Source organism: Xiphophorus couchianus, chromosome 18 (assembly GCF_001444195.1).
Source record: "Xiphophorus couchianus chromosome 18, X_couchianus-1.0, whole genome shotgun sequence".
Lineage (NCBI taxonomy): Eukaryota > Metazoa > Chordata > Actinopteri > Cyprinodontiformes > Poeciliidae > Xiphophorus > Xiphophorus couchianus.
In genome coordinates, this window is record NC_040245.1 from 15,229,344 (window position 1) to 15,256,553 (window position 27,210).

The 27,210-nt window shown below is 38.2% G+C and overlaps 2 protein-coding genes across 7 annotated transcripts in view; one reads left to right on the plus strand and one right to left on the minus strand.

Annotated features, from left to right (window-relative positions):
- The window catches only part of veph1 (ventricular zone expressed PH domain-containing 1), a 75,038-nt gene that overhangs the window by 27,064 nt on the left and 20,764 nt on the right, over positions 1 to 27,210 (minus strand). For all 6 annotated transcript variants that reach the window (XM_028045829.1, XM_028045827.1, XM_028045830.1 and 3 more), the window contains 2 exons: positions 8,235 to 8,398; positions 6,213 to 6,422 (listed from right to left, as the gene is read on the minus strand). In XM_028045829.1, the coding sequence (XP_027901630.1) occupies positions 6,213 to 6,422; positions 8,235 to 8,398 (374 nt within the window). The remainder of the gene's footprint in view (positions 1 to 6,212; positions 6,423 to 8,234; positions 8,399 to 27,210) is intronic.
- Positions 16,030 to 23,832, plus strand: ptx3a (pentraxin 3, long a). The gene is made up of 4 exons (XM_028045836.1): positions 16,030 to 16,165; positions 20,193 to 20,352; positions 20,507 to 20,907; positions 22,114 to 23,832. The coding sequence occupies exons 1-4, from the start codon at positions 16,030 to 16,032 to the stop codon at positions 22,767 to 22,769; spliced, it is 1,353 nt and encodes a 450-aa protein (XP_027901637.1). The 3' UTR covers positions 22,770 to 23,832.

A 27,210-nucleotide genomic window follows, 5' to 3' on the forward strand; every position in this document is an offset into this window, starting at 1 on the left:
ATGTTTGTGTTGTTAGTACCGGCTTTTTATTTTGGACCATGAGATTATGCTGCTGCAATGGGTTAATTTTTCAGACTTTTTAAAAAATCTTTTCAAAGATGCCAGAGTAAAAGTGGAGGTTAGAAGGACACTTAAAAGGAGTTGTTCAAAAAAACAAAGTGAATAACCAGACATAATTACCAAAAACATATTTGTTTGTTCAGATATATTCAGTCTTATCGTTATTTTCTAATGTTGTTCTTGTTGAAGTGCCTCTAAAATTGAATCTGCTGCGTTATGGGAAAACACTGGAACTGGATGTACACGTTTTGCTAAATAGGTGAATTTAAATGCGATTAGTTTTGCACTTCCAGCCAGGTTGGAGGTCGGCTCTGCTCTCTGCTCTTTTCTTCCTGAATTATGACAAACTATAATAAACACAAGCACATGCAGCCAGCTCTCTGCTAGCTGAGAAAGTATAAACTCCTTCATTGTCCAAAATGTGATTTCCTAGCAAGGGGTCTTTGTAATAATATTCATATTTCATGTCTGCTATTGTTTATCTGCCCAGTGCTGACGCAAAGCGGCTTCTGGCTTCGTCATGTCAAGGGACGGTTCACACCTGTCTGAGAAAGTTTGATATTTGAATCGCAGACACTTGATTGTCTTCCAGCCCAAAAGTTAACCAAGATTTAAATCACAGTAATTAGAACAGATGCTGAAAACATAACAGTTCTCTCTGGCTGTGATCCAGGTCAAAGGATTCATGTGGTGATACAAACAAAACTTTTCCTTTAAAAAAAAGAACCACAATGAAACCTTTGAAACAACTTTTCTTTTTTTTTTCTAAATAAGGTCAGATATAAAAACAGAGCCAAAATCTGCTTGCATATTTTAAAACGCACAGAGTAATGAGGTGAGAAGGACGAAGCTACATCTGGCACCTTTCATAAGCACTCTCTGTAGAGCCATAAATTTATTCGTTGATCCTAAAAAAAGAGTAGAATATGTAGAACTTGACCTTAGACTTTGGTAATATGCCACAAGGATTTGGGAGAGCTTAGCCCATAAATGAGTCAGAAACTCGCCTGCAGCTCAGGCTGGAGGTAAAAAGACTAGAAGGATTTCTATTCACACAGATTGCAGTTTTAATTTTCTTTTTAACACAAAACCTTTACATATCGCTTCAACGAAACATCAATGCATGTGTATTATGCTATGCCTCCATAATAACATAGCAAATGATTTGCTGTATAATTATTTAGAAGCACTTGGCAAGGATTCAGCATCCTAAGCATCCACTTACTTTTGGCTAAATTCCTATGCAAGAGATCACTAATCAGTGTTAACAGCTTCTTAATGATAAGTTTCTAAAAATTGTGGCAGCATAACAAGAGTCAAATTATAATATCAACTGTCTCGTCTCAGGAGGACACTCAGAGAAAATACTTAATATTACTCTGACATGAGGACTTTAGCCTGAAACTAAGACCAAATCAGTGATGATGTGTTTGGAGCAAAAAGAACTAGAAATGCAGCATGATTAAAGTAATTTGCAAAGCATTTTATATCTCTCTGGAGAGCTTCTGAGCTGGATATACTGTTTATACTGGATTATATCATGGATTGATTAATTCAATTGAAATAATTTGTTTATAAAGTGCCTCAAAGGCTACATTTGTTGCGAAATGGTTTAATATAAACTGTACTGAATTTAAATCGATGTGTCCATTGTAGATAAACTTTAATGAGACATTTGTGTTTTTACATACTGGTTTCAACATTTGTGTCTCTCTATATTTTGTATTGTGTTTTTCAGGCATATGCTCAGCTGTGAACCAAATAATCCAATCCTTAAAAAGTATTAGGTTGAGGAACCGGAATGAATCCTATATTTTTTGTGTGTTATAGTGTTTGGTTCATTAACTTTTTAGTTTTTACCTAATCCCATCCAAGACAGGATTTTTTTTTTTTTTTAGGTTTCATAGACATTTTTCATGTAGTCGATGTGCTCTATGGGAATAGTTTTAAAATGTAACCAGATATTCCTCTGAACAAAATATAAATCTTTCAGATTCGTGAGGGATTTCAGATAGTGAAAAATAATCCTCCTTTCATTAAAAGTGAAACATAATCATCCCCTTAAGAAATCTTGATATAATATTCATGTTCAGGACACGCTGTGTAACTTTAAACTAGAACTTATAACTTACTTCTGGGATGCTTTTCTATTGTCTCTGGGAAAAGTTGAGTATTGGTAACAGAAAAACTACAACCACTTAAGCCTTGGGGGAGTTATTTATCAGATTACAGACACTTATAGAGGAAAACTGCTTAAAAATAATTAAATTCAATCCACTGCTGGTCAGTTTGTTGGATACTGCACAGACACTCAAGTGTGGATCAAAACTAATTATTGTAAGAAAAGATCTTCATTTAAAGTTTGGCACAAGTGGACAGTAAAGATGCTGAAGAGGTCAGATGAGATCAGTACTGAACTTTCTGCTCTACATATAAAACACCATATGTGGCAGGAAAAAAAACCCTACACATGAAGCCACGTGTAGGGGCAGAACATCCCATAATGTTCTGCAGAACATTATGGGATGTAGAGGTGATGTTTTATCAAAATAGGTATCTATAGTAATAGTTGAAAATGTAATATCTGTAGCTCAATCTGACCTGGAGCTATTTAACAAAAGAGAAATGAGTAAAACAGTCTTTTTGTCAAATGTTTTGCAACGTGGAAAGTGTTGAAAATTTTTAAAATGTTTAAAATTAAAAATGCTAAATAATATATTCATGTGAAATTACTTATTTCATCTCCTGAACAATAAATGTAATTTAAATTATTTTGGTGAATCAAACATAGGTTCTTGTTAAAAAGAGGCTGGCAAGTCATGGATCAAAAGAGCATATTTGCCTTATGAAGAGAAAGACATAAAAATGTTCTGGGTTAATTGTTTTCTGTTGTCTTGGTCTGCATATATAGTCCTTGATGTTGCCAGATTTAGGGAATAGGTAAATCCAAATCTGCTTTTGAGTGACCATTATTGGATATTTCTTGTTCTACGTATTTAAAAATAAAAATGAAATGATCAAATGTGGTTATGAAAGGGAAAATTACATTGTGTTCGACACAGACCTTTCAGTTTTAGGAAAAGCTCAATTTAATTTATTTTTTAAAAAGTCTACGTAATACAAAAATACAAAATCATTCTGAGAGGAAAAAAATTACACATCCCAAATGAATAAATGCAAATGCTAACCACACAGATATCTATTTGAATACCATTTATAAACCATCAAAAGTCAGTCAGAATTACACACAACGATCCATCATTATATCCAAATTGCTTGCAAGTAACCCGCGGTCCAAAAGTCACACATGAAAAATAGAATGCTCATATCTACTTATTTGCACACCAAATAAGCAGACATGGTTTCATAGTCATTAAAAATACTATTAATTCAATTTTTAAAATGGTAAAAAATTTACCTTGAAGCTAAATGAAAACTTGGCAAACACTGAACAACATGATAAGTCACTGAAAGTTTTAAAAGAAGCACCTGGTCTCACCAGCCCCACTCGAAGGAGTTCAACAGCATGGAGGAATTATCACTATTATTATTATCAGATGGCATATTTATTTCAAAACTGTTGGACTGGACTTTTTGCAAAGCGTATAGTGTTTCCTTCACTAGTGATATATTCTGATCTAACAAGCAATAGAGCCACACACAGAATCGAGCCTGAGCTCCCTTCAAGGGGGTCGAGGAAGAAAGGGAAACAGTTGTGCAATCGAGAGCGAGTTCATCCCGCATGCATGTGTTCTTATAAATGTGTGTTTATGAGTGTGCATGCATGCATGCATGCAGGGCACAGCACAAACTCACAGGAGGCCTTCCCCTCTGCCATCACCAAGAGGCCTCTGCAGGAGCATTTTCAGAAAACAAGCGTTATTTTCCAAATAGCTCCAAGGTGAAGAAAGACAGGACACCGTGGTCCGAAAACCCCCTGTGTGCGGGTGTGTGTGAGTGGGCGCGGGTGCATTTGAGGGTGTGACGAAGTTGGGGTTGGCAGGCTGCTTGACAAGAAGATTGAGCAGGAAGCAGCTTTTAGAGGAAATGTTGCCCTGGAGAGGTCTGTGCATGTGTTTACAGTATCTGCAAAATACCCTGTGATGTGTATGTGGAAAGAAAATATCTCATCTGGAGACTAATGTGTATTCCCCTGTGGCTAATTGTCCCACATCGCATTTAAGCTGCACTAAATAAACCTGAGAGAGGAGAGAAAGTGGGACCCTAAGACATGAATGTCATTCTACTTCCTGAGACTAAGTTATTTTTTTATCCAGAGGAAAACCTTCCCTGACATAAGTGTATGGTGATTGATTGAGTGCTAAACTTGCCTTTACAGAAATGAGTCAAACATGTGAACAGATTAACTCATATCACACAGGAGATCCTAATCTTAGCCTTCACAACAAATGAGAGGAAACATAGGAAAGTGGAAAAACACTGTTCCTGAAATTTATAATGTGATTTTAACCTTTTCTGAACTCTGTTCTGTAACTCGTTCTAGAGCAGAGAAATAAGACAGTAACAAGGCATGGTAATTTACTTTATCAGATGCAGTAAATACAGGTGTTTCGGCAGAGGAGAACTTTTATCTCATGGAGGCCATTTTTGACCAGTGTCCTCCTCATGATTGAATCATGACCTCTAACCTGGATAACAGTTTCTGATCTGTCAAAGGTGTGAGTCTGTGTTTGTTTAGGAAACTTTCATTGACCACAAAGTCGGGTCGTAAACCTTCAGATCTGCCATGTGCAGTGTGAAATGTTGGGTTTCACCCTTGGCAGAACAACAAAGAAGAAGCCATATGATTGTGCATAACATTCTTCTCCCCTTATTCAATTAAAAACTGTTTGTGGTGAGTGCTTTCCTTATGGTGTCTAGAATCTCTCTCTCTCTCTCTCTCTTTATATATATATATATATACAGTATATATGAGCTAACATTTTTAGGGATTTTATCTGATAAACCAACACAGATCCTACAGTACTTTGGAGAACACCCTTCTCTGCAGTTTCAGCTAAAGGTCTTTGGCATTAATTTTGACATCTAAGGACAATAAGATTTCCACTTTATTCTTTCCAAAAGCTTATTTGTCTTGGCTCTAAAATGTCTGAAAAAATACATTTTACGTCCTGCAACACAGTCTCAGTCCAAGGGCTTCGGAGGACCTTTTCTTTCAGTGTTGGTGTATACTTAACTCTATTCATCATCTGTGACCAGTGTCCCTTTGAAAGAAAAAAATTCCCACTGCTTCACGCTGTCACCCCCATGCATCACTAATAATGTGGACGGTGTGTGTGTGTCTAGTGTCTTCCACCACACAAAGCATTTTCCATGCAAGCTAGAGACTTCAAATTTGATCTCATCTGACCAGAGAACTTTCTGACGCTTCTCCCATTTGTGTATTGTTTTCTCTATGCTGCTTTTTACAAGCTCCAAGCTGGATGTCTTACAACTTTCTTTGAACTGTGGCTTTTTTCTTACTAATTTGTGGAGGGTATAACTTATAGCTGACCTTCCAGCAGAGTTCCACACCTGAGCAGTGGATTATTGCAACTTAATTGCAACACAATTAATGCTCTCAAACAAACCTCGGAGGCCTTTACAGAACAGCTAGATCCATAGGTTATACACAGGTGGACACAGCGTGAGCTGAATACAATTACACACCTCAATTTTCAGATTATCATTCTGCTTTTCACTTCAAAACGATACCCTCTTGCTTTGCTATATATTACATGAAATGCTAAAAAAATAAAAGTTGTGAATTTTGCATCAGAAAATGTGAAAAGGTTCAAGCAATGTGAATACTGTAATGGGACAATGTGGTTCAGACCCAAGCTAATGCTCATCTAAAGCTATACCAGAGTAAGTCTACATGGGCATTTAACTGGTAATATCACTGTTTCACTGTAAAAACCTGAAGACCTGCCTGAACATCTTGTAGTATTGTGAAACATGGCATAAATTAAATATTTGTACTCAATTAGTTCTAGTGACGCTCTCTTTTTTTCTTCTGACAGGATGGTTTCTGTTTCTCCTTTTCTTCAACACGAGTCCCTTATGTAAAAGACCTTAAACCTATGGCATGCTCTCCATTCTGTGTCTCTTATATAAATTTAACATTTTGATTGTGTCTCTGTGTATTTTACCTCACTGAGGATGCCAATAGCACCATGGATTTTGGCTACATGACTGAGAAAAGCAGCAGACTGCTGTCCCACCATCCTTAGTCCTGGCAAAAAGCTGACCAGTGACGAGGGGCTGGCCTGGGAAACATCCACAAGAGCTCCCAACAAAGCCTCAGTCAGAGTGGGCTCACTCAGGTAATTGACCAGTGTGGGCACATGTGTGCTCAGGATCTGCAGGGATTAAGAGAAATAAAGGCAAAAAAAAAATTACAACAAATGTACATCATTAAATCATGACTCAGCTTCAGCGCTCTGTACTAATAAAGCAAACACAAACGCTGAGCTCTAGCTCTTTCATCTGAGATATAAAGGGCAGAGTGAAACCCCCCCCAAAAGATTGCCAATAGGACTTTCTGAGCAAACTGAATGAATGAAGAGTTCCTGCTCATTATCTGAGCTGATCACACTGGGAGGCACTAGACTAGAAGCCCACGATTGTCTGCTCTGTTGCTGCTCCATAATGAGTCACGTTTTCTAAGAAATACACTAAATCCAACAACAATTTGTTCCTCAAAAAGACAGAGGACGGCAGCTAAAATGTTTCCCATATGAAGCATGTTTTATTTTTAACATTGCCAGGACATCACTTCCAGTAAGTGGCATTATAATGCAGAACATTTCACAAGTACTGTGGCAAACACAGCAACAATCAAACTGCCAATATTTCATGAGCATGTAGTGCGTGTGTGTGCGTGTGTGTGCAGTTGGGAGAAAAGAGAGAGGATAAGAATAACTCCAGATGGCCGATGTTGTTTCTCCTCTGAATAAAACTGTGCATGTTTTACTACTGCATGCTCCATTGCTGGTATGTGGTATTCCCCTCCTGTTGGATCACAATGGCTGTGCTCCAAAATATGCAGGATAAAAGGTATTCTTGGAGCGCTCAGTTTTATGAACTCTATTTAGCTTTCTAGGGGATTGTTCTCAATGCAGCAAACAGAACAGCTAAAAGGTCAACAATCTGATTAGGTTTGATTAATAGGAGTAATTGTTTAAAAATATACATAAGATAAAATAATAAACTCATTACAGTAAGTTCTATGCTATTCACACCAAGAACAATATTGGTATGAAGATCCACAATATTGAGAAATAATGTTCTGAAGGCTGAGTGGCCAAGTGTAGTCTTTAAGTGCCAGTGGCATTTAGGCCTCATAGTGGACATGACAGCAAGTAGATTGTCAACTTGCTGTCATTCACTCTGTGTGACACAGCGCCTCCAGTGGCGAGGCACTGCACTGCACTGTTTCACCCCATATTTCTTCCATGTTTGATGTATGATTTCAGGCAGCGTAGATACATTTTGACCATAAAAGTTATATTATCAGTGAAAAAAGAACGACGATTTATAGAAAAGTCAAGACAAACTGATTCTCGCTCATCATTGCTAGCATCCGTTTTACTTCTCATATTCCTCTCTTACTTGTCAGGATTGCTTCACCTGCCTCCTCTGGTCACATGTCACTGCACCTTATCCAAGATGCCTAACCACTATCTTTTCAAAGAGATGTTCAGAAACTTTGATATTAAAAGTTGTTCTTGATTCAGAAAATTTCCTGAATTTTCCTTTCAGGTACAGTCTTCTTGACAGAAATTACCTCGGTGTGAGAAACCTTTGATGCAAAGCAATGTTGGTTGGATACCCGGTAACCATTAGTAAAACAAGAAGATTATGATTTCAGGCAGATCTGTCCCTCTGTTTTCTTACACTTTCAATTCAGTTTATTTTATATCATTTGGACTACCGTTGTAAACTCTCACATGTCCAGTAATACAAAACAATCTGAAATGTGATCTCAAAAACTAACTTCAAAGTTTGCAAGCACAAATTACATCCTTGCCAAAGATCTGGCCGCAGTTTAAATATCACTTGCAAAATCATTTCTGCCATAGTTGTAACAACAACCAAGCTTAACATAGTTACTATTATTATGCTTAGCTGTCAATTTTAGTCTTCTGAAGTAAATAAAAACAAGGACTTACAAGTGGATGCTGCTCTGCAACCGTCTGAATAAGTCTGATCAGGTGTTGTTGCTCAGGTGTCTCCAGCTGGGGCATCATTGCTGTAAGGCTGCCCAGGTGATGGTGGATAGTGTGTGGCTGTTTGGGGTAGACTGATGGCAGCACACGTAGCATCATGTGGTTACCTGTAACACATGAAGAGAAAACAATAATTACACCAGCATACTTTGCACATAGAGCGCAAATAATGCCAAAGAAAAAGTTTTGTTTTGAAGTCGTCCTGCTTTGACTAGAAAAAGCCTCGTCCTGATTCAGTGTTTTTTTTTTTTGCAGGAACACAAATGTTGCATTTTTCAAATTTTTTAGTTCACTTGTTCTGTTCACAACTAACATTAAAGACATGAGTATTTAAGAAGATGACTTAATGAGTTTGGAAACACAGTGCAGTCATTGCCTCTGAAAGAAGCAAAAGGTTACTTTGAAAAGAATATGGTGAGATGATTTTTTTTAATAATTGTTAAGAGATACTTCTAGCAATTTAATTAATGAAATGATTGCTGTGATCTTTCTCCTTGGGAAATCTTACTGCTTTCTTTCAGTAATAAAAACAAAAATATTCCTGCCATCGTTTCACAAAGCTCAGGTTTGAAGATTGTGTTGCTGTTACCTGTCAACCAATTCTCCCAAATGAGTTGCAGATCTCTGCAACTCCTCCAGAATTACCAAGGCCCTCTTGGGTATATTCCAATGGCCTGAATACAATGCCAGGCACTGTGTTATGTGTTGATCACCATGACTATCAAAATAAGAAACAGGCCGCAGGAAAAGAAAATCACCTTTAACTTTCTTGTTTATTGCAATCACAAGACATGATTCCCAGCTATGAAATAATATCCACTGTTTAGAAATAATCATTTTCCCATTTTATTGGGTTGAATCAAGTCAAGTTGACACATGATCAGACATGAAGGCCTTTGCAAAGTGGCTTACAGGCCTGCAAAACCACAGGATTACACAACAGCCTCTGTGTGACAATAAAACATCTTTAAATGATCCACTTCACTAAACAAAAACTCTTGTTTTCAAATAATGGGGGACTTATTGGTGATTTTCAGGCATTTTATACAATAACTCTTGTATAATAAAAACGCACACCGCAAGTATAACTTCACATTCAATGTTTAAATGCAGTCAGATTGTGTGTCAAATACAGAATGTAGGAGAAAATGACTGAAGTCCGAAAAAAGAGTTTTAAAAAAGTAGAGCACGGTAGTTTATTTTTATAAAACTGACTCCTTTTATAGGCAGTATGGAGTTGATGAGTATTTATTTATTTATACTATTATTTGTAATAATAGTTACAAAGGCTAATAGAAGATTTGTTGGAGTTTTTTAAAAGAGAATTAATTCATGCAAGAACAATCCACACAAGCTTCATACCGAAAGGCCCTGGTAGGATCAATATTTGGGCCTGAGAGGATCTAGTTTACATGTAACAATCCTAGCCACTGAGCTATCATGTTGCTCAGTAATAAATTAACGCAACTTCACTGGGAAGTTTAACAATTAATAAAACATATTGGCAGGTTGTGTGCTCAATTTGTAATTAAGATGCAATGTAACATGACTAAAAAGGATTCATATTTTCCTGTCACAATGTGTTTCTCATTGCCTCTATGTCGTCAACAGATGACCAAGGTTTGAGTCATAACCTGTATCACTTGCTGCAAGTTTTCCGTCTCTATTTCCTGTGAAATATGGACACTAACGCCACAAAATCTGTAAAAGGTACCGATTCTTCTATACAAATTAGGACAAAGTTCATACATAATACACTGAGTAGGCTTTCTTATTCTACAATAAGGAAGTCTACTCTCTCATTGTGGTGTGTTTGTGTAAAATATCACAAACACACCACCTTTACACAATTCAACACAAATCATCTTAAAAGAGGACAAGTACAGTACAGAGAAAGCTGGTAGTAACCATAAACCTTCAGTTAAAAGACTAAAATATCGGTTCAAAAGTACATTAAAAGACAGGAGACAAGAGTCTGCATGAAATACTGAGGAAAATTTACAGTCCTGAAACTGTATCTCACATACATTAAGAACAACATGGCCAGATCAAAACGACCCAAACAAATTCAACCTTTTATTACAGATCCTGCCTAAATCCCTCCATCTAAAACAGTAGCGTCAAACAAAGTAGGAGACAATAAGTCAAACCTGAACATGAAGAAATGATAAAGGTATTAATGAATTTGATTCCAGACTATAAACACATTCAACTATTCAGATTAATATCTGACATGACTGCCTAAATCTCTGGATGCAATCCAAGAGCCAGAGCGCTAAAAATTACTTGGAAAACTATTTCCAGATGTACAGTATATGTGATCTAGTGGAAACAATCATTTACCGAAACACAGAACTTTCCTATTTTTGCATTTTTGTCCCACTTAAATGTTTCAGATGATCAAACTAATGTTAATATCAGACAGCGATAACCTGAGTAAGAGCAAAACGCAGCTTTACGTGATGATTTTGTAAAGGATAGACGTAAATAAAACCAACCAGGAAATGATGTAAAATACAGATTATTCGTTTATTAATTTGTGAATTGCCTGACATGTAGAATAAAGGAATCCCTTAAAAAAGAACTGACCAAATGGCTAGGGAATCTCAAAATGCAACACATTATGCCTCAATATAAGAAATTCACAACAAAAGAGAGACATTGACATCTATCAGCCTGAACCCCCTAAAAAACCCAGAAAACCAAAAGGAGTAGCCAGCTTACCAAAATTACTGCACTGACAATTTATCTACAAGGTTTCAAAACAACCCAGAATGATATGAAAAGCACTGGAAGTTTCACTTGCCTTGGTTACCGTAAGTTCAGTGTTTATAAATCAACAATAACAACGAGATTGGATTAAAATGAATCCATGGGTGAGTTCCAAAACAAAAAGCTATTGTTGACTAAAAAGTGCACAAAGGCCTGGCTCACGTATCCCAAATAAATATCTTGACTATGCCTCTTTTGGGAAAATGTTCTGTGCACTTGTAAGTGAAATGTGGAAGTTTTAGAAGCCGGGCATCCCATTACAACTGGAGTAAATCTAACACAGAATTTCAGTTTTTAGGTTTTGGAGGGGTTTACTTTTTTTTTCTTTTTCTTCAAAAAGTCAGGCTGTTTTGGACAACTTTTATCACTTAGTAAACATTCTTGGGATGAATTTATGGAGCTCCTTTCCAGTCAAACTGACCACTCAAAGTGCTTTATGCACAGAGTAACTCTTTCACCAACCATCTTGAACTTTCACCAACATGACTGTAGCCCCGTCCCATCCTTTATGAGTTTTTCTTATCATCGTGAGCCTCAAGTATTCAGACCATGACAAATACCACATTACTCAGTTCCTACTTCCTCTGATTCAGCACTTACTCTCAGGTGGCAATGCATTTGGAAGGATCCGATTTAGAAAAAATAAAAGAATGTATTTGTAAAATGTAAAAATAAAATATTTTGGTTTGTTTAGTATTGTTTATTAAATAAAGAAGACAAAATCTGAAGAGATTTTTTTTTTTGCTGTCAGCTACGCATTTATGATCTGTTTTAGTTGGATTAACCATCTCTTCAAGTGGCAGTTATGTGGCAACAATAGATAAATATTTATACAAGTCATACACACACTGAATTCGCAGCAAATAGACCCGTTTCTTCTCTGCCTTTAAGCGTGTAACATCTGTTTGCCTTCTGCTCTACCTCCCTGTGATAATGCCTTTCTCCCTTTAATCTAAGTAACCTCACTGGCTAAGGCTTGTCTTAAATGTTAATGTTTAAATTCAATCATTCGTGTCCCCTACAAATGTTCTCTTCAAAGTTCAGTCAAAAATGTCCATTTCCTTCACTTTTTTGGTTTTGTTTTTTTTACATGTTACAATGCCAGAATTTGGCTGTTATTGTGAAAGATTCTTACTGCAGAAACTTGATTGATTTCTTGCCAAAATCCCACAAATAAGAACAGTATTGTTGTTTGATCCTCATGCTTCAATGTGGAACCAATTGAAAAAGTCAAATCCACACTCAGATTTCCCTGCTTGTTTCTTTGTTTTAGGGTAATGAAAACGATGCCCGGTCTCTTCTGGTCTTAGTTATACACTTTTCATATTTTCAAGCTGAGGTTATGGGCAGAAAGTGTAAACATGTTCTCAAAACAAAAGATTTTACTGCAAAAACGAAAATATTGTTTATCTTTGAGATATGTTCTATTGTAAAAATGAATTTTAGTACTGCTCTTTGGTTGTGCTGGCGAAAAACCCCAAGCAGAGTATCACCATGGTAAAACTCCATCTGAGCTGAACAAATTTATCTTAATCTCATTTCTGCAAAGAATCTGAACACAATATTCATCAGTTCTCCTCATAAGCTGTTTAGCTAAACCTATTAGTACAGTTTCGTGCCCCTGAGCAGACAAATTTCATTAAAGCTGAATCATGTGGTGCCCTTCAAACTAAAATCTGTGCGTAGACAGAGAGAGTCAATCTGCTGCATCACATGTTTGAGGAACATTTTTGTCACCTTTCCTAGTGGCTTCATCATTAGGATCACTGCTGTGAAATTTTTCACAAATTTATTGTTTAAGCAATGTCACCATCTGTGAAATGCATGTCATGAAGAAGTGCTCGGATGCAATAACTGTTAGCTAATAATGCAACTATCATAAAACCAGATTGTCTGTGCCTGCAATTCATTCAATTTACTGCTTCATCTGAAACAAAGAGCTATAAAGGGTGAAAGGAGGTTAAATAAAAGTGGACATCTTTTTAAATATAACATTGTTGCAATAGAAATCATTTATTTTATTGTTCATTATCAATTAAATTCCGTTTAGTTTATTAATACAGTGCCAATTCACAAAGTTTTTTCAGCACACTACAAAAACAGGTCATGTTATCCAAATCAATTCTAGTGACCAAATAATGCAGTCAAGTTCAGTTTGTTGCTCAAATTAATTAAGAACTTTTCCATTTAAGGAACCCAGCAGATTGCATTGAGTCACTGACCGACAGCATGCACTCCACCTGGACAAGCATTTAGCGACAGAGGAAGGCTGCTTGCATTGTCGTTGGCTTTGCAGCAAACCCTCCAGAAACTTCCAGCAACCTTTTTTTTTTGTAGACTTTGATAAGGAGAAGAAATCCCACCAAAAACCTGTGGGTGGGGCTAAAAAGACAGAGGATAAGAGAGGACCACGGAGGATGGATGATCTCTAGGAACAAATGGTCAGAGATATGTCTCTTGAAATGTGTGCAGTGGTATATTAGTGCAACTTAGCATTAGATTTCAGAGCTTCTTTAAAGATTCATCTTCTAAAAACTACAGCAAACCCAAAACAGAGATGCTAATCTTAAATTTTTTCTTAGAATGATGTTTCTCGCAACTATACAGAAAAAACACACAACACTTCTCAAGTTAAGAGATCAAGGAACACATGCTTTTCAGTAGGCCTGTGTGGGAGAAACAGAAAAACACCACAAGAAAGACAAAGGCAGAGAGAAAGATGGAGTGGGGGCAGCAGGATGAGTGTTGGCAATTCCCATGAGAAAGTTATTGAGTCAATTTGACCAAACACAAACAGGCAAACACAGCCTACATTGATTTCCCAGTCACATTGTGTCGCATCACGGGCCCACAGAAACAACGAGGGTGAGAAGCTGACAGATAGATGTGTCAATATAAAGAAACAGACAAAAGCTTTTAGGCAAACATCTCATCCATAAAGTCCAACAAAAGCCTACACACCATCTCTGCATGGGGCAAAAGACTAAATCTCAAATTTCTTTCTCTCCTCCTGTTATTTTTTGGCTCCCTCCTTTTTTTCCTGCCTGAGAGTCACAGGAGCTGCAGTTATATCTGATTACACCACACAGCCTACCTCCAACAGAGCATGAGTCATTGCCTCACTCGCAGGCCGAGGCGCTGCTTCTGCTTCAGAGAGCCAGATGTTTGCACAAGGATGAAGATTCAGAGAGGGGAAAAAAACCCTTATTTCCTCAATGGATATTCCCAGTGTGTTTGATCTTTGAATACGTTTAATAATTCTGGTTAAAAGGTTAAATAGCTTTCAGGCAAAACATGCACAAGATTATGTTAAATAGAATGATTCAGCTGTTTTTTTTTTACCCCAGGTTTGAGCTGGTTCCTGAGAAAACAATTATCACTTCAAACTATGGTAGTTCTGGGGGGAAAAAAACAACTACTAACTGAGTAAAGTTTGGGAAACGATTTCTGAAAAGGCTATTATTTTTCACCAAGGAAATCTACAAATTGTGCAATATGTGAAATGTGTGTGTGGTTGCTACATGGCAAATGAAAAAAGGAAAGAGTAAGAACTCCTACTATTCACAAAGATCCTCTGTGAAACAAACATTAGAGATTTGTAAAAGTAAGTGGAGGTAGCAAACTTCTCCTCAACCAACAAAGATAGTCTACCCACCTTAAACAGTTGAGGCCTGAGGATTATAAACCACCTGGAACATTAGCTATAAGGAAACAAAATGAGACTGACGACTACAACACAACATACTGAGGTAGCTCTTCTGGAATTAGCAAACATTTCTAAACCTTTCTAAGACATTTCTAAAGCAAGAAAATGCATTGGTTTGCTGGGATTTCTATTTTTTCATGTCCTCTGTCAGAATAAAGAACCAATATCTGCCTAAAATGTTATTAAATTAAAAAATCTCAATTTTTTCCAAAAGTCTCTTAGCCACTCTGCTTATCTGCAACAGTGGCTACTTTTTAAAAAATGTGTATTTTGATTTCCATTCCAATTATTTTTCAAAGCTGAATGTGACTTTTCAGGTAAAAATTACATGTGAAACATCTCCCCAACTGGTACCAATAAAAATAAAAAAACTAAATATTTTATGTTTTTAATGATTTGGCTTGGAGAAAACTGGGTGCTGGTGACCATAACAAGGTAACAATGCTGATCATATCTTGAACATTCAAAATGAACCAGAATGCTACCAGAACTTTTTTCTTTCTTTTTTTAGATTAAGGTTTTTCCCAAAAATGTTCATTAGCTAATCTAACAAATAACAGGTAGACTTGACTCACCACAAAGTTCTTTTAAAACAGCAGACCGGGTGCCAGTTTGTTAGGTTTTACTTTTATCAAATGGATAGAAGTTGTATGAACTTAAACTGGAACTTGGCACTTTGCTATAACTACTATTTTTGGGTGGCCATTGTCTTATGCGTTGATGCCCAAATTTGATGGGGCTCAACTGTCTTGTGTATATTTTTTTTGTCTTTCATACATGAATATAAATATCTTACAGCACAAGCCTGAATACAGTTGCAAAAGAAAAATCTGTGAAATGACGATGTGTCCTCGTCAGAATTACGGAAATATTTTATGAGTGCTTCACAGAAAAACAGATGAGCATGAGTAAGCTCTTCCCTATACCAGGAATGCTGGGCTTCTTGTCAATAATTGCTCAGCATTTAGTGGAGAAAAGAAAAGAAAAATCAGTCAGAGATAAAGAGAAAGAGGTGGGGAGTCTTTAGAGCAGGAGGAGGGACTAACATAATAAGAGAGAGTTGGGGCTTAGAAAAAGAGTGTGGTGGACCTGCAGGTCTGTAGAAAAGTGAGAGCAGCAGCAGCAGAGGAACCTTAAACAAATACACACACATAAACACACACACGCACACACACCCCGACAGAGAAGCAGGAAAAGGACCTGGAGCTGAGCAGACATACTTGTTCACATTGCTGACACACTCTCTCAGGCAGCAGCAGCATGCTTTGGTGGAGAATCCCTGAGGCAGCATTTCTTCTCTCTGTGTGCGCGTGTGTTACTCTCGCCTACGAGGATGACATCGAGATCCAGTACACCGACTACTATAATGAAATCACTGATGGCGAGACACCGGCACGTAAGTCTTTGACACTAAATATCTATTTGATTATCTGAAAGGCACATTTCCTGTTGTAATGCAACTGAAGATTACAGCTGTATTTTATTTTCTGGCTACGGTGGAAGAATATGGAGTCATGCTTGTTTCTGAGGTGACAAAATGGGAGTGGAGAGGGGGAAAAAGCTCACTAAATGGCACCATTACTACTAGATAAATGTCAAAACCTTTATACTCTCAGTTTGCACTAACATCTAGGAGCTTTAAAAGCCCATGACCACTGAAATAGAGATTCAGTTTTGCTTTTGTGTGATGCTCTGCAATCTATTACGTTTCCTAAAACAAAAACACTGACTTAGTTTTTTTTCTTTGTTTTTGGTTGGCTTGTTTACTGTTGGAAAAAGAAAACAAAAAAAGGCACCACAGTTAATAAAGTATCAAGACTGTTGGCAGAGATGAAGAAAAAAAAACTGTGTGAAATAACATCAATTGTCTAATTGCAGAATTATTAAAGGAATTATTTTTCAACATAATTAAAGTTGCATGAGCACGGTAGCCTGGACAAGAGAGAAAAGGCAAGGACTACATGTGTCAGTCTCCTATGCTTCAGCGAGGCCCTTCACAGCTTGCATTCATCATTTGTTTGCTTTTTCTAAACCTAGTAGGAGGTATAATTGCAGCACCATCATCAGTTAAGAGGCTGAAATCTGGGCAAGCCGCCTGTGATGTGATAAAACGTGATGAAGGGCAAAAACAGAAGGGGCTCCAGGCAAATGACTGGGTGGTAAAATACACACACAAATTGGTTCAGGGGATGGGGGGAGGAGAGGTGCGACGAAACACAGAATTCATAATGAGGTTGCTGGAGAAGGGACAGAAAAGGTCAAGCACGTGAGTTGAGAATAGTTTGTTCGCAGGTGTGTCAGGACGCGGGGAGGTCAAAGGCCAGAGGGAGACACGGGTCACTTGTTCTGACCTGCCCAAAGCTCCCAATCTCTGAGAGGAATCTGAATTAATAGGCAACATGAGAAAGGTCACAGTACAGTTCATTTTCGCATGAGTGGCAGGCTGAAAAATGACGTTCAGCAGACAGGAAATGGGGGGTGTTGAGCTTAAAGGCGACTTTTTCTCAAGAATCTCATCAGTGGAAACAAGAGACTCACTATGGATTCACTAGAAGTTTACAAAATATGTAGTTCAATATTTTCCAAAGAGTGCATTCAGGATTTTAATAAAAATTAAATTAATTATGCAGAAAATTTTACATTTGAATTTTCTTTTATGTTTAAAAACATTTTCTCTCATTAAAAAAGTAAACTAGTGTCTGCATTATTAAACCATAGGGAGCACACTGCATGAAGCTGAATCCTGTTTCCTCTGAATAATCATGGACACTAAGAAGCCAAAACAACCAATGAGGGTCTGCAGTAATGCCTTCCCATCCCCCCGCCTCAATCTCCCCAGAAAAGGTCTGCAGGTATAAACAGAGCCTGAACGCGTCAAACGCTAACCAGAACAACATGTGTGACACACATATATATTCTCACTCCTTGTTTCTTTAACCCACCCATTCACCCCACGTTTCCCACTGCTCAAATTATCTCTCTCCTTCTCTAAGCACATCCTCCCCACTTTATTTTCCTTCCGTCTCGCTTCTCATTTCACAGCACAGAGCTGGATAATCTCACAGGAAACACAGCGGGGGAAATTGTTCTGTTTCCTTCTAGTTTTCTCATTGATCTCCCAGCAACCTGACATTCTCATTTGTTGTCATCAACTTGTCACTCTACCTGCTGACCTACGTCTGCTTTTATTTTTCAGAAGTCTTTTTTAAAGTCCTTAAATATTTCATTGATCTATGATAACTAGTGTTTTGAACATATATGAACCAGATATGCATCTATCTGTGTACAAGTGAGTTTTTAAGCCTTCTGTTGTAACTGCTATTCACCATACAAGTTGACGACAGAATGAGAATTGGTAAATAGAGACTGTACAGTAGTATGAGTGATACTGTTGCAATGAGAGAAAACATCCTTGAACTTTCACAGTAATTTATGGCAGTCATGTTGAATCTGAATTTGGGATTAGTCTAGGCTGTTGGATCTTCTATCAACACAGCATTTGAACTAGGGGTTGTTTAAGGACCTCTAACTTTTCAAGTCGAGACCAGTGGGTGGTCTCCCCATTTTGCATATGAACTTGGCTTAAGAGACTTCCGACTTCTCATGTTGACATTCTTAATTCAGGGGTGTTGTAGCCCTGCTGATCTGGGGTTTGACATCTCTGAATCTCCAAGTTGAACTCCAGGTGGTATTCTACCCATACTGAATCTAAACTTAAGGTTGGTCAGAGACTTCAAACTGTTCATTAGAAATTATGACTTAAGATGGTTTTTACATCTAAGTTTTTACCTAAATGTGTTACTCCAGGGTTTCCCCCACAAGACTTGCTAAGCCATGTGGTAGGGGCACTGGGGCAGTCCACCATGTTTTTGTGTTATAAAATGTTGAAAAGGAAATATGATTAGGTGATTATGTGCTGTGAAGAAGCAATGTTTTTTTTCTACCCTTCTAGTGTGTAAATGAACCTTTAGTGTGGCTGTGTGTGGTTGAAATATTTGTTGACTTGTGGATGTGTCTTTTGTGGCAGCCATTTTGGGATTCTGCTAAAGAGGAGACCCACCTCAAACCCAGCCCTTTTATAGAAAGTCCAGTGACAATTGCTGGAGTTTGATTGGATGAAATAAAACTCCAGGCATCAAAGTAATTAACAGAATAAAATGTTTTATAAATTGTGCATTTGCATACATAAAATGTCTTCCTGATATGTTATTATTGATAAATAATTCACATTATGTATGTGAAAGTTAACTTTGTTTCCTTTATTTCACCACTCTGGAAGGCTGAGGTGATTGGCCGAGGTAAATTAAGGAGGCGGGGTTTAAGCAGTATGTAGGTGAACTGCCGGAGGCGGCAGGAGGATTGATGGGAGGGCTGCTGTGTTGCTCCAGACTTAACAAAACAGCTTTGTTTCCTGTACAGCCAAGGTTGACTGACTTCTCTTTCAACACCACAGGATAACTTGTGATATTAAAAGACATAATTAACACCAGATATTGAGTGTCCAAAAAGGCAAACACAAAAAATTCATTTGCTCTTCAGTTAAATCCTAATTAAGTAATCAGATATTAAAACAAGCTATAATGCTGGTCACATTTAAAATCTAACTAAATTAAAAAACATTACCTCAAATGGTCAATGAATAAGTATTTGTCTGCCTTACTAAATAGTTTATGGTACAAATTCAAGTATTTATTCAAGTTTTCTCGTGTTTTCCTAAATCCTGTCATTTTGTTTAGTAAAAATAGTCACTGTGCAGTATTTTGCTTTCCTGGTCGTGAGTGTTTTTGACTTATTCAAGCAAATGCAGTGTTTGCAGTGAATACTTTAAATGGATGAAAAAGATCTGTCTGTGACTGGCTGGTGGTGTGTTTCATTTACATAAACCTGATCAAGCTGCAATCACAGACACAGAGCCAAGTTTGTGCCAGAGCACATTTTGAGTAAGCTTGTGAGGTGTAAACGTCTAACTGCGTACTGCGAACCTCAAAAAGTGTGACTGCAATCCTTTATAGACAGCCTTCATATGGGAATCATAAAAATTACATTACAGGTGAGATCACCTTCCAGATAGACCATTTTGAGTGAAAGTTTTTGTACATGATCCGTCCCGACTTCTATGAGTGCATCAGCTAAAACCACCTTAACCTGTCTTTGCTATTACTGTTATTGTGGTTAAAAAAACATATTTAAAATAAATAAGTACTCAAATGAGTCTTAGCCCAGCGATCGGCAGGGGGAAGTAAAGTCTGTTAGGCTCATAATACGCAAGGGAAAACCTTGCACTATGAGGATGACTGGAGATCAACTATGCTGACAATCAATATAATGAAGTCATAAAATACTCCATAAACTTTGGATCTCTCTTTATCTCTGTGAGTAAAATGTTCTTTCCTAGTCCAACTTTTCACCATGTCTCTCTGCAGCCACACCAAGTTCCACCCCCTGCAACTCTCCAGACCTGACAAAATGGGACAAGATCTTCTCCATGATGGAGAACAGTCAGATGAGGGAGAACATGCTGCTTCAGTATGTTGATGACATCGTCAAGGTCGAAATGGGAACTCTGCGCGGTGAATTGCGAAGGTGGGTCTATCGGTAGGGGTCCTGCTGCTTTATCAAGCAATAATATTAATTCAGCTGAAATAATGGCATGAAGAGTGATTTTAAACAAGACAAAAGTGGATAATTTAAGCTCTTCTGCTAAAGATCTAAATCTTTTCCACTCGTCCTTTGGCAGGTTTATAGCTGAGTATGAAAGGTCCTGTGGGGCCGCTGTGGAGACAGCAGGAAGACGGATGGTCTTGCAGCTGGAGAACCATCTACGAGAAACTCTGGAGCTCCTCAAGCTCAGTGATCTGACCTCTGCTGTTGGAAATTTCAACCACATGGAGGCCCAGATACAGCAGCTTCTCTCTGCAGAACATACTCAAACCTCCAGACTAGCCAAGCTAGAGAGCAGCTGCCTCAGCAGCAGAAGTGCAGGAGCTGGCTTTGGGTTGAATGGCAAAAATGGACTCCATCTCCAAGAAGTGACACCAGGAGAGGTTGCTTTGGATGAGGTGCTAGCTGCAATGAAAGCAGTGAAGGCTGAGCTGGATGAAGAGCTGAAGTCATCAAGGCAAAGGCGACTACCTGCAGGTAAACCTTCCATCTTATCACCAGCAGTTTGTCTACTCTGATATGCTGTTTCCGTTAGTTTGTGTTTGTTTGATATTCAGCAATCTTAAGGTTGTTTACGTTCCTCCTGCAGTGGCACAATTAGGTAACACAACTTCAGCTAGGACAAACTTCTGTGGTCTTTAAGAAGTTGTGTGAGACAACTTCTGCTAACCCAAAATAGTTTAGACATCTCCTTTCTGGCAAGTGAACCTTCTCAGCCAGAAGGACTATCTTCTTTTTCCCAAGATTTCATTAAAAAGCAAAGTCAAGGCTGATTTTGTCATCATCCTAAGAGCCAGAGCTGCTTTCCTCATGACAGCCCCCTTTTTAGAGTCTAGAAATGTTGGTCAGCTCAACACACACAGAGCAAAAGGAAGTGTGCTCATCATCCATGCACCGCAAAAACCACACAATACACCCCGAGAAAGTAGAACCAGATGTAAACCAACAAGAACTCACACACACACATGTCAAAAAGCTTTTTTCTCCTTGCTACTATTTTCTGAGTGACAGAAACCTGAGACCAACAGAACATCAATATTTAGTATATCCAATTTTAGCAGGGTGGAAGTGAAAGCTGGCTGGAGTGACAAAAAGGGTTAGAGCAGGAAGGAGGGGGCAACCCAGAGAACAAAAATATATATATATAAAACATAAACAGTGGAAAGTTGATTTTAGAGAGAATGGGTGACATGGTAGATTTTAAAATGTCATGAGAATTTGAACATTCTTATCTGACAGAAAATAGGCCAGACCTTCTGGAGGTCAGTATTATAGTCACTTTGTTAACTTTTGTTTTTACTTAATTGATCAGTTTTTACGAAATTTGGGGAGCAAAAACACAAAATTATGGTTTGGTGTAAATTATATGAGTCATTTATAAAAAATAAATTATACGATCTAAATTATGCCAGAGAGGTCTTTCTGCATGACATGTATCTTCTCCCAGTGCATCAGATTCAGGTGAAACTGACATCTACTCCCATGAGAATTAGTCTATCTCTTAATAACTTGACTGATTACTTATAAAACTTTGTTTTATGTGATGACTTATATTTTTTTGTCTTCCTTTGGGTTACAGTTAAGTGCTGCATGCCATGTGATAGACATTATTATCTAACCTAATGTTTTACCGTGAGTTTTACTGACTGACCCCATCTGCCATCATTTCTACTTATTGCACAGGGTGTGAGATGGCCCTCCTGTTTCCTGTGCGCTCCCGTCGGATTTACACTGCAGTCATTCCAGATGTCCCCCTGTCCCTGTCTGCCTTTACTGTCTGCATGTGGGTGAAGCCAACTTCAGTCTTCAACAAAACTGTACTGTTCTCCTACGGACACCGTCGAAACCCTTCTGAAATTCAGTTGCTGCTCGCCCAAACCTCTGCCGTGTTCACTGTTGGAGAGGAAGCTAGTCAGGTGGAGGCAAGGAGCGTGGTAAGCCCAGGACAGTGGATCCATTTATGTGGAGCCTGGTCCTCCGAGCAAGGCCTGGCGACCCTCTGGGTGGGTGGGAAGAAGATGGCGTCCAACCCCGGGATGGCCAAGGGACACAGCTTACCCGAGGGAGGCTCACTCCAGCTGGGGCAAGAAAGAAACGGCTGCTGCCCTCTGTCTCCAACCAGCGGGAGTGGTGTGGCCGGGTTTGAGGGAAGTTTTGATCCAAAGCTGGCGTTTGCTGGGAAAATGACGGGGGTTAATATGTGGGACACTGTCCTGTCAGAAGAGGAAATTTCCCAGTTGGCTGCGCAGCGAGGCCAGGGCTGCCAGCAAAGGGGGAGCGTGGTGGCCTGGGGGGTGACAGAGATCGTGCCACATGGAGGAGCTCAGTTCATCTACTGATCCATCATTTTAATCGTCATAATCATTTGTTGCATACATATCCTCCACTCTGATAAAAAGTCAAGCTGAAACCGTGGACATTTAAGAGTTTCAACATCACATTTTTATTGATATTATCATGAATGGTTAAAGGGAAAAACAACCAATGCTGTGAGAGACTGTGAGAAATTGTGCTATAACCTATAATTTTAAACTGATTCAGTTAATTCAGTTTAGAAAACATGACATGTTGCTGGAAATGTGTTGCAAGCAGCATTTGCCAAAGACTTAATTAGGGAGCAAGAAAGACACAGAGTTGCTGACTCATTTTTGCTGACTCAACAAATGATAATGACCAGACAGCCAAGCAGAAATAAGAGGCCACGCACAATGACAAGAGATTATCCTGTAATTGCAGGCTAATGACATTTTTCGTTTTTACTTCTGAGGATTTCATAGAAGCAGCAGGTGCAAGTTAACAAATACAAACAACACAGATTGTGTATTTTAACAAGAACCACAATCATTGGGAAAATGTTGCTATCTTTTCATTGCGGCCTTAAAGGTACAATTAACTTCAGGCGAAAGTAGCTTAATACTTTTCAATGAAATAAACTTTAGAACAACATATATATGCAACACTATTAAAAACTGCTGTACTTGCCTTCTTTTTAGATATGAAAAACTAGAATGTAGGGCTAATTTTATTATTTTGTTGCAACGTTTTGGATGTGTGAAAAACCTTTAAACTCAAACATATTTTTTATAATAAAAATACCATATTCATTAAATGTTTACATCGATTTTATGAATAATTAATTTTATGCTGTGTCTTTTCTTACTTGTGTTCAATAGTTAGATTATTCTTTGTCTTTGGAATAAACAAAGTAAAAATGTTATTTTGAATATGTTTATGAACCATGGGGACAATGTTTACTCAGTCAAATCTTGCATGATTAAACTTGCATAACTTTGTTGCTTGTATTATACTGTACATTGTTTTATGTGAAAAGATGAAACAGAATGTATTTTGTAAATAAATATTTTTACATAACATGAGTGAATAAATGGAAAGTTAAAGTGAGTATAGAAGCTTTTTTGTCATTTTCCAGCAGAAGGCAAAACCTTAAAAAGAATTTGAAAGAGTCTAATGAGGACTTTCACATTGAGCCTCAAACCAACACAGGAAATTTAGCATGTTGAAAGACTGTCCTAGTTTATAGTATACATAATTCTGCATTAGGTGTTTCTTAAAAGTGGGAATTCAAAATGTTTTGCCGTGTTTGCTTTAAAGCTTATTATAATCATAGCCATGGATTAACTTCACTTCAGAAACAAATTAGATATAAAACTAAAAATATATTTTATTTGAGTCTGCTTTGCTACTGCTACAGTTTGACAATCCTTGGTACTGTAACCATTTCTTGAGGCAGTGAAGCATCCACATCTACACCCTACAACATGAAACAGAAACAGCTCCAAAAGCAAAGTGGAGAAAGAATAAATGGTTCTGTAGTCGTGTATTTTGTCTGAGGCATCACAGTCATTTTAAAATAGTTATAGTATTTTTTTTTTCATTATAATTTTTTACCAGACTGTTATGGGCTTGTGGGGGTGTGAGGTTCATAGTGTTGAGATTAGAGCTCGCTCGGGGGTTGGGATTGTTTCATCCTCAGGCTGTTCTGGTTGGCTGGCTGGCTTGTTGGGACCTTGTGACCTTTTTACAGCCCATTTCTGGATGGGGTCTGTGGTCTCCTTCATGTCTGTCTCAAGTTCTGGGGGGTAGATCTGTTTTGGCTTCCCAAAACCCCCAATTGAATATTCTTATGGAGAAACCTTATATACACAAGCAAGCTCCCACACACACAGGTGTTTAGATTCAGGTATTTTGTCAGAAACACCATGTTGGGCATGTTGGGCCACGGATTACACTAAATGCATCTAGTATTAACTTGTAAAGTGTACTTTTCAGGGATATTGAAGTTATTATTACATATGCATACCTTGATTGTCACTATTGTTTCTCAATTTTGTTCTTTTTTCTCTCTCTCTCTCTTTCTGCAGGTATAGAAACAGGCTTCCAGGTTGTCTTGTGTTTTCTCTATCCTTCTTTCTCTCTTCACACATCTCTCATTTTTTCTGTCTCTTTGTCCGTTACATCTGAAATAAATCCAAACACCTTGGCACTCAGAATTGTTATCTGAGTACCACCCTGCCAGGCAGGACGTAAGAAAAAAGGAAAAGTCACCAGTTGCTAGTTAGTATTGGTTCATAATATTATATCTACAACCAACCTGCATGCAGTCTACAACTGCATTCCAAACCACAAAGTTAACTTAAGATCACATTTAACTTTAACATTTAAAGGAACAGTTTGGCACTTAGCCCCCATGGAGCTAAACTGAGTTAAACTTTTATAAACGAGGATGTGTGAGTGAGACATCCTGCTGAAGCTATAAAACTGCATCCTGCAGTAAGCTCTCTCTGAGTTGGGAATACACAAACACACAGACACAATTTCTTATAAAACTGAGTATAGTAAACTGACAAAAACATAATGTAAATACGTCAAAACATACGTTAGAACTGAGTCAAACCATTTCTAAAGGAATGCATTAAATAGGACAATGTGTATATGACTACACAGGCCTTCACTGACTTCAGTATTAAATACACATGTGTGCGGTCTGCCCTTCCTGCTAGCTCATATAACTAAGCCATCATCTACCTCACCCCTGTGTTTATGCTGAGGTTTCAGAACTCAGTTGCACAGCCGGCTTGTAAAACACAAAAGTCAACATGAGGCTGAAATGGCCATAGTAAAGTAGATGGGTCCATGAGCAGAGAAGAGGAATCAGAAATTCAATGTTTCAACTGCTCAGTTTCTGTTTTAATCTGTCTGAGGAGGTGCAACTCCACGATAAAAATCTCTATCCATCTTCTCAAATACTCTGATCAGCTATCCTGTCAATGTTCAATAAAAGCAACCCAAAGCATGATGTTTCAGAGGAAAGACACGAGTTGTAATGCAAACTATCTGAACCTTTTTTTCCTATTTGTTAAATAATCTTAAAACAAAACATGGAAAATAGAACAAAGTAGCTGCAGTATTAGGCCTACAGTGTCTCACTTTTAAAAAACGTGTGTCATTGCATCACCAAACTTCTACTGAGTGGAAGAAGGAGTCGAACAAAGCATTACTGGTAACAGTTACGATCACATATTAAAAAACAACAAATAAACTGTGACGGAGGAGCCGTCACGAGCTGGGCGTTAGAGTCCGTGTTAGCATGCCCGCATAACTGCGTACACACGCCGACAAACACATACATCATCACTAATTTACTTTTGTTGCAGGTTGGACTGGGGCGGCTCATCGTGGGTGCACACGCGGTGTTCCTGCTCCGGTTAAACATTTACTGTAACCTTTTTTTTTAGCACTGGATGTTTTCCTGGTTTTTGTTTTCAAGTAGTGTGTTTCCGGATTGTGACGTGCCGGGAGGGAGTCACATGAGGAGGTGACGTCAGCAGAGCGCATTGGGTGTTGTATATTAAATTGAATATTGTATTTTGTTTACAAGTTTATTTATTTATTTATTTTTTATTATTATTTTGTATACTGTATAAACTTTAGGCTGATTTGAAGTTTGATTCAAATCAGAATCAAACTTCTGATTTGAGTTAGAGATGATTAGTATTTTGCTAGTTTGGATTGTCTGTGGGCGGAGCCTGTGGCTTTAAAAGCAGGGCTCTGCTCCACAGGAGGCAGTCGGTGGTTAGACTGAGGAGAAGTCACGCTGGAGGTGATGAACTATTGCAAGCAAAGGTACTAATGATTTTTGATTTCTAGCCTGCTCTGGATGTCCTTTGTGTGTGATCTGCACCTGCCACCTTTGTGAGAACCGAATAAATCTTCTAAAATGATCTCCAACTTGGAACAGTCATTCTTTTTTGACTAAACCATAATAGAACCTCGTCACACATGGTGTCAGGAGTGGGATTATGGCAAGCCGGAGAAGAGGATCTCGTTTGGTGAAGCAAAGATCTGGTCTTCGATCACAATCAAAGATGGAAGAACAGGTGACTGACACAGCATGGGAAAGCATGCCGACGACGGATGGATCAGATGAGGAAGGTGAACCGAAGCCTGGCCCCAGTGGATCAAGTGCATCTGGCAGTGAGTTTCTCACTTTGATGAAGGACTTTATGACAGGTCAGCAAAAGCAAGAGAAAGGGATGCTGAAGGAACTGCGATCTCTTAGGCTGTCCCTGCAGCAACCACAGCAAGTACCACGTTCTCACCTTCAGTTAGGAGTTGGTGCGGAGCAAAGTGACGATGATGACGATGGTGATCAAAGCCATCAACCTCAGTCAGTAAGTTATACCACTGATCCAAAAATTCCCCCATATCAATTAGGAGAAGACCTTGAAAACTATTTGCTGCGGTTTGAGCGCATTGCCA

Coding starts and splice junctions, on each gene's coding strand:
- ptx3a (XM_028045836.1), top strand. CDS start 16,030: ATGCTTTGGTGGAGAATCCCTGAGGCAGCATTTCTTCTCTCTGTGTGC. Junction 16,166..20,192: donor TGATGGCGAGACACCGGCAC/GTAAGTCTTTGA, acceptor GTCTCTCTGCAG/CCACACCAAGTTCCACCCCC. Junction 20,908..22,113: donor GCAAAGGCGACTACCTGCAG/GTAAACCTTCCA, acceptor CTTATTGCACAG/GGTGTGAGATGGCCCTCCTG.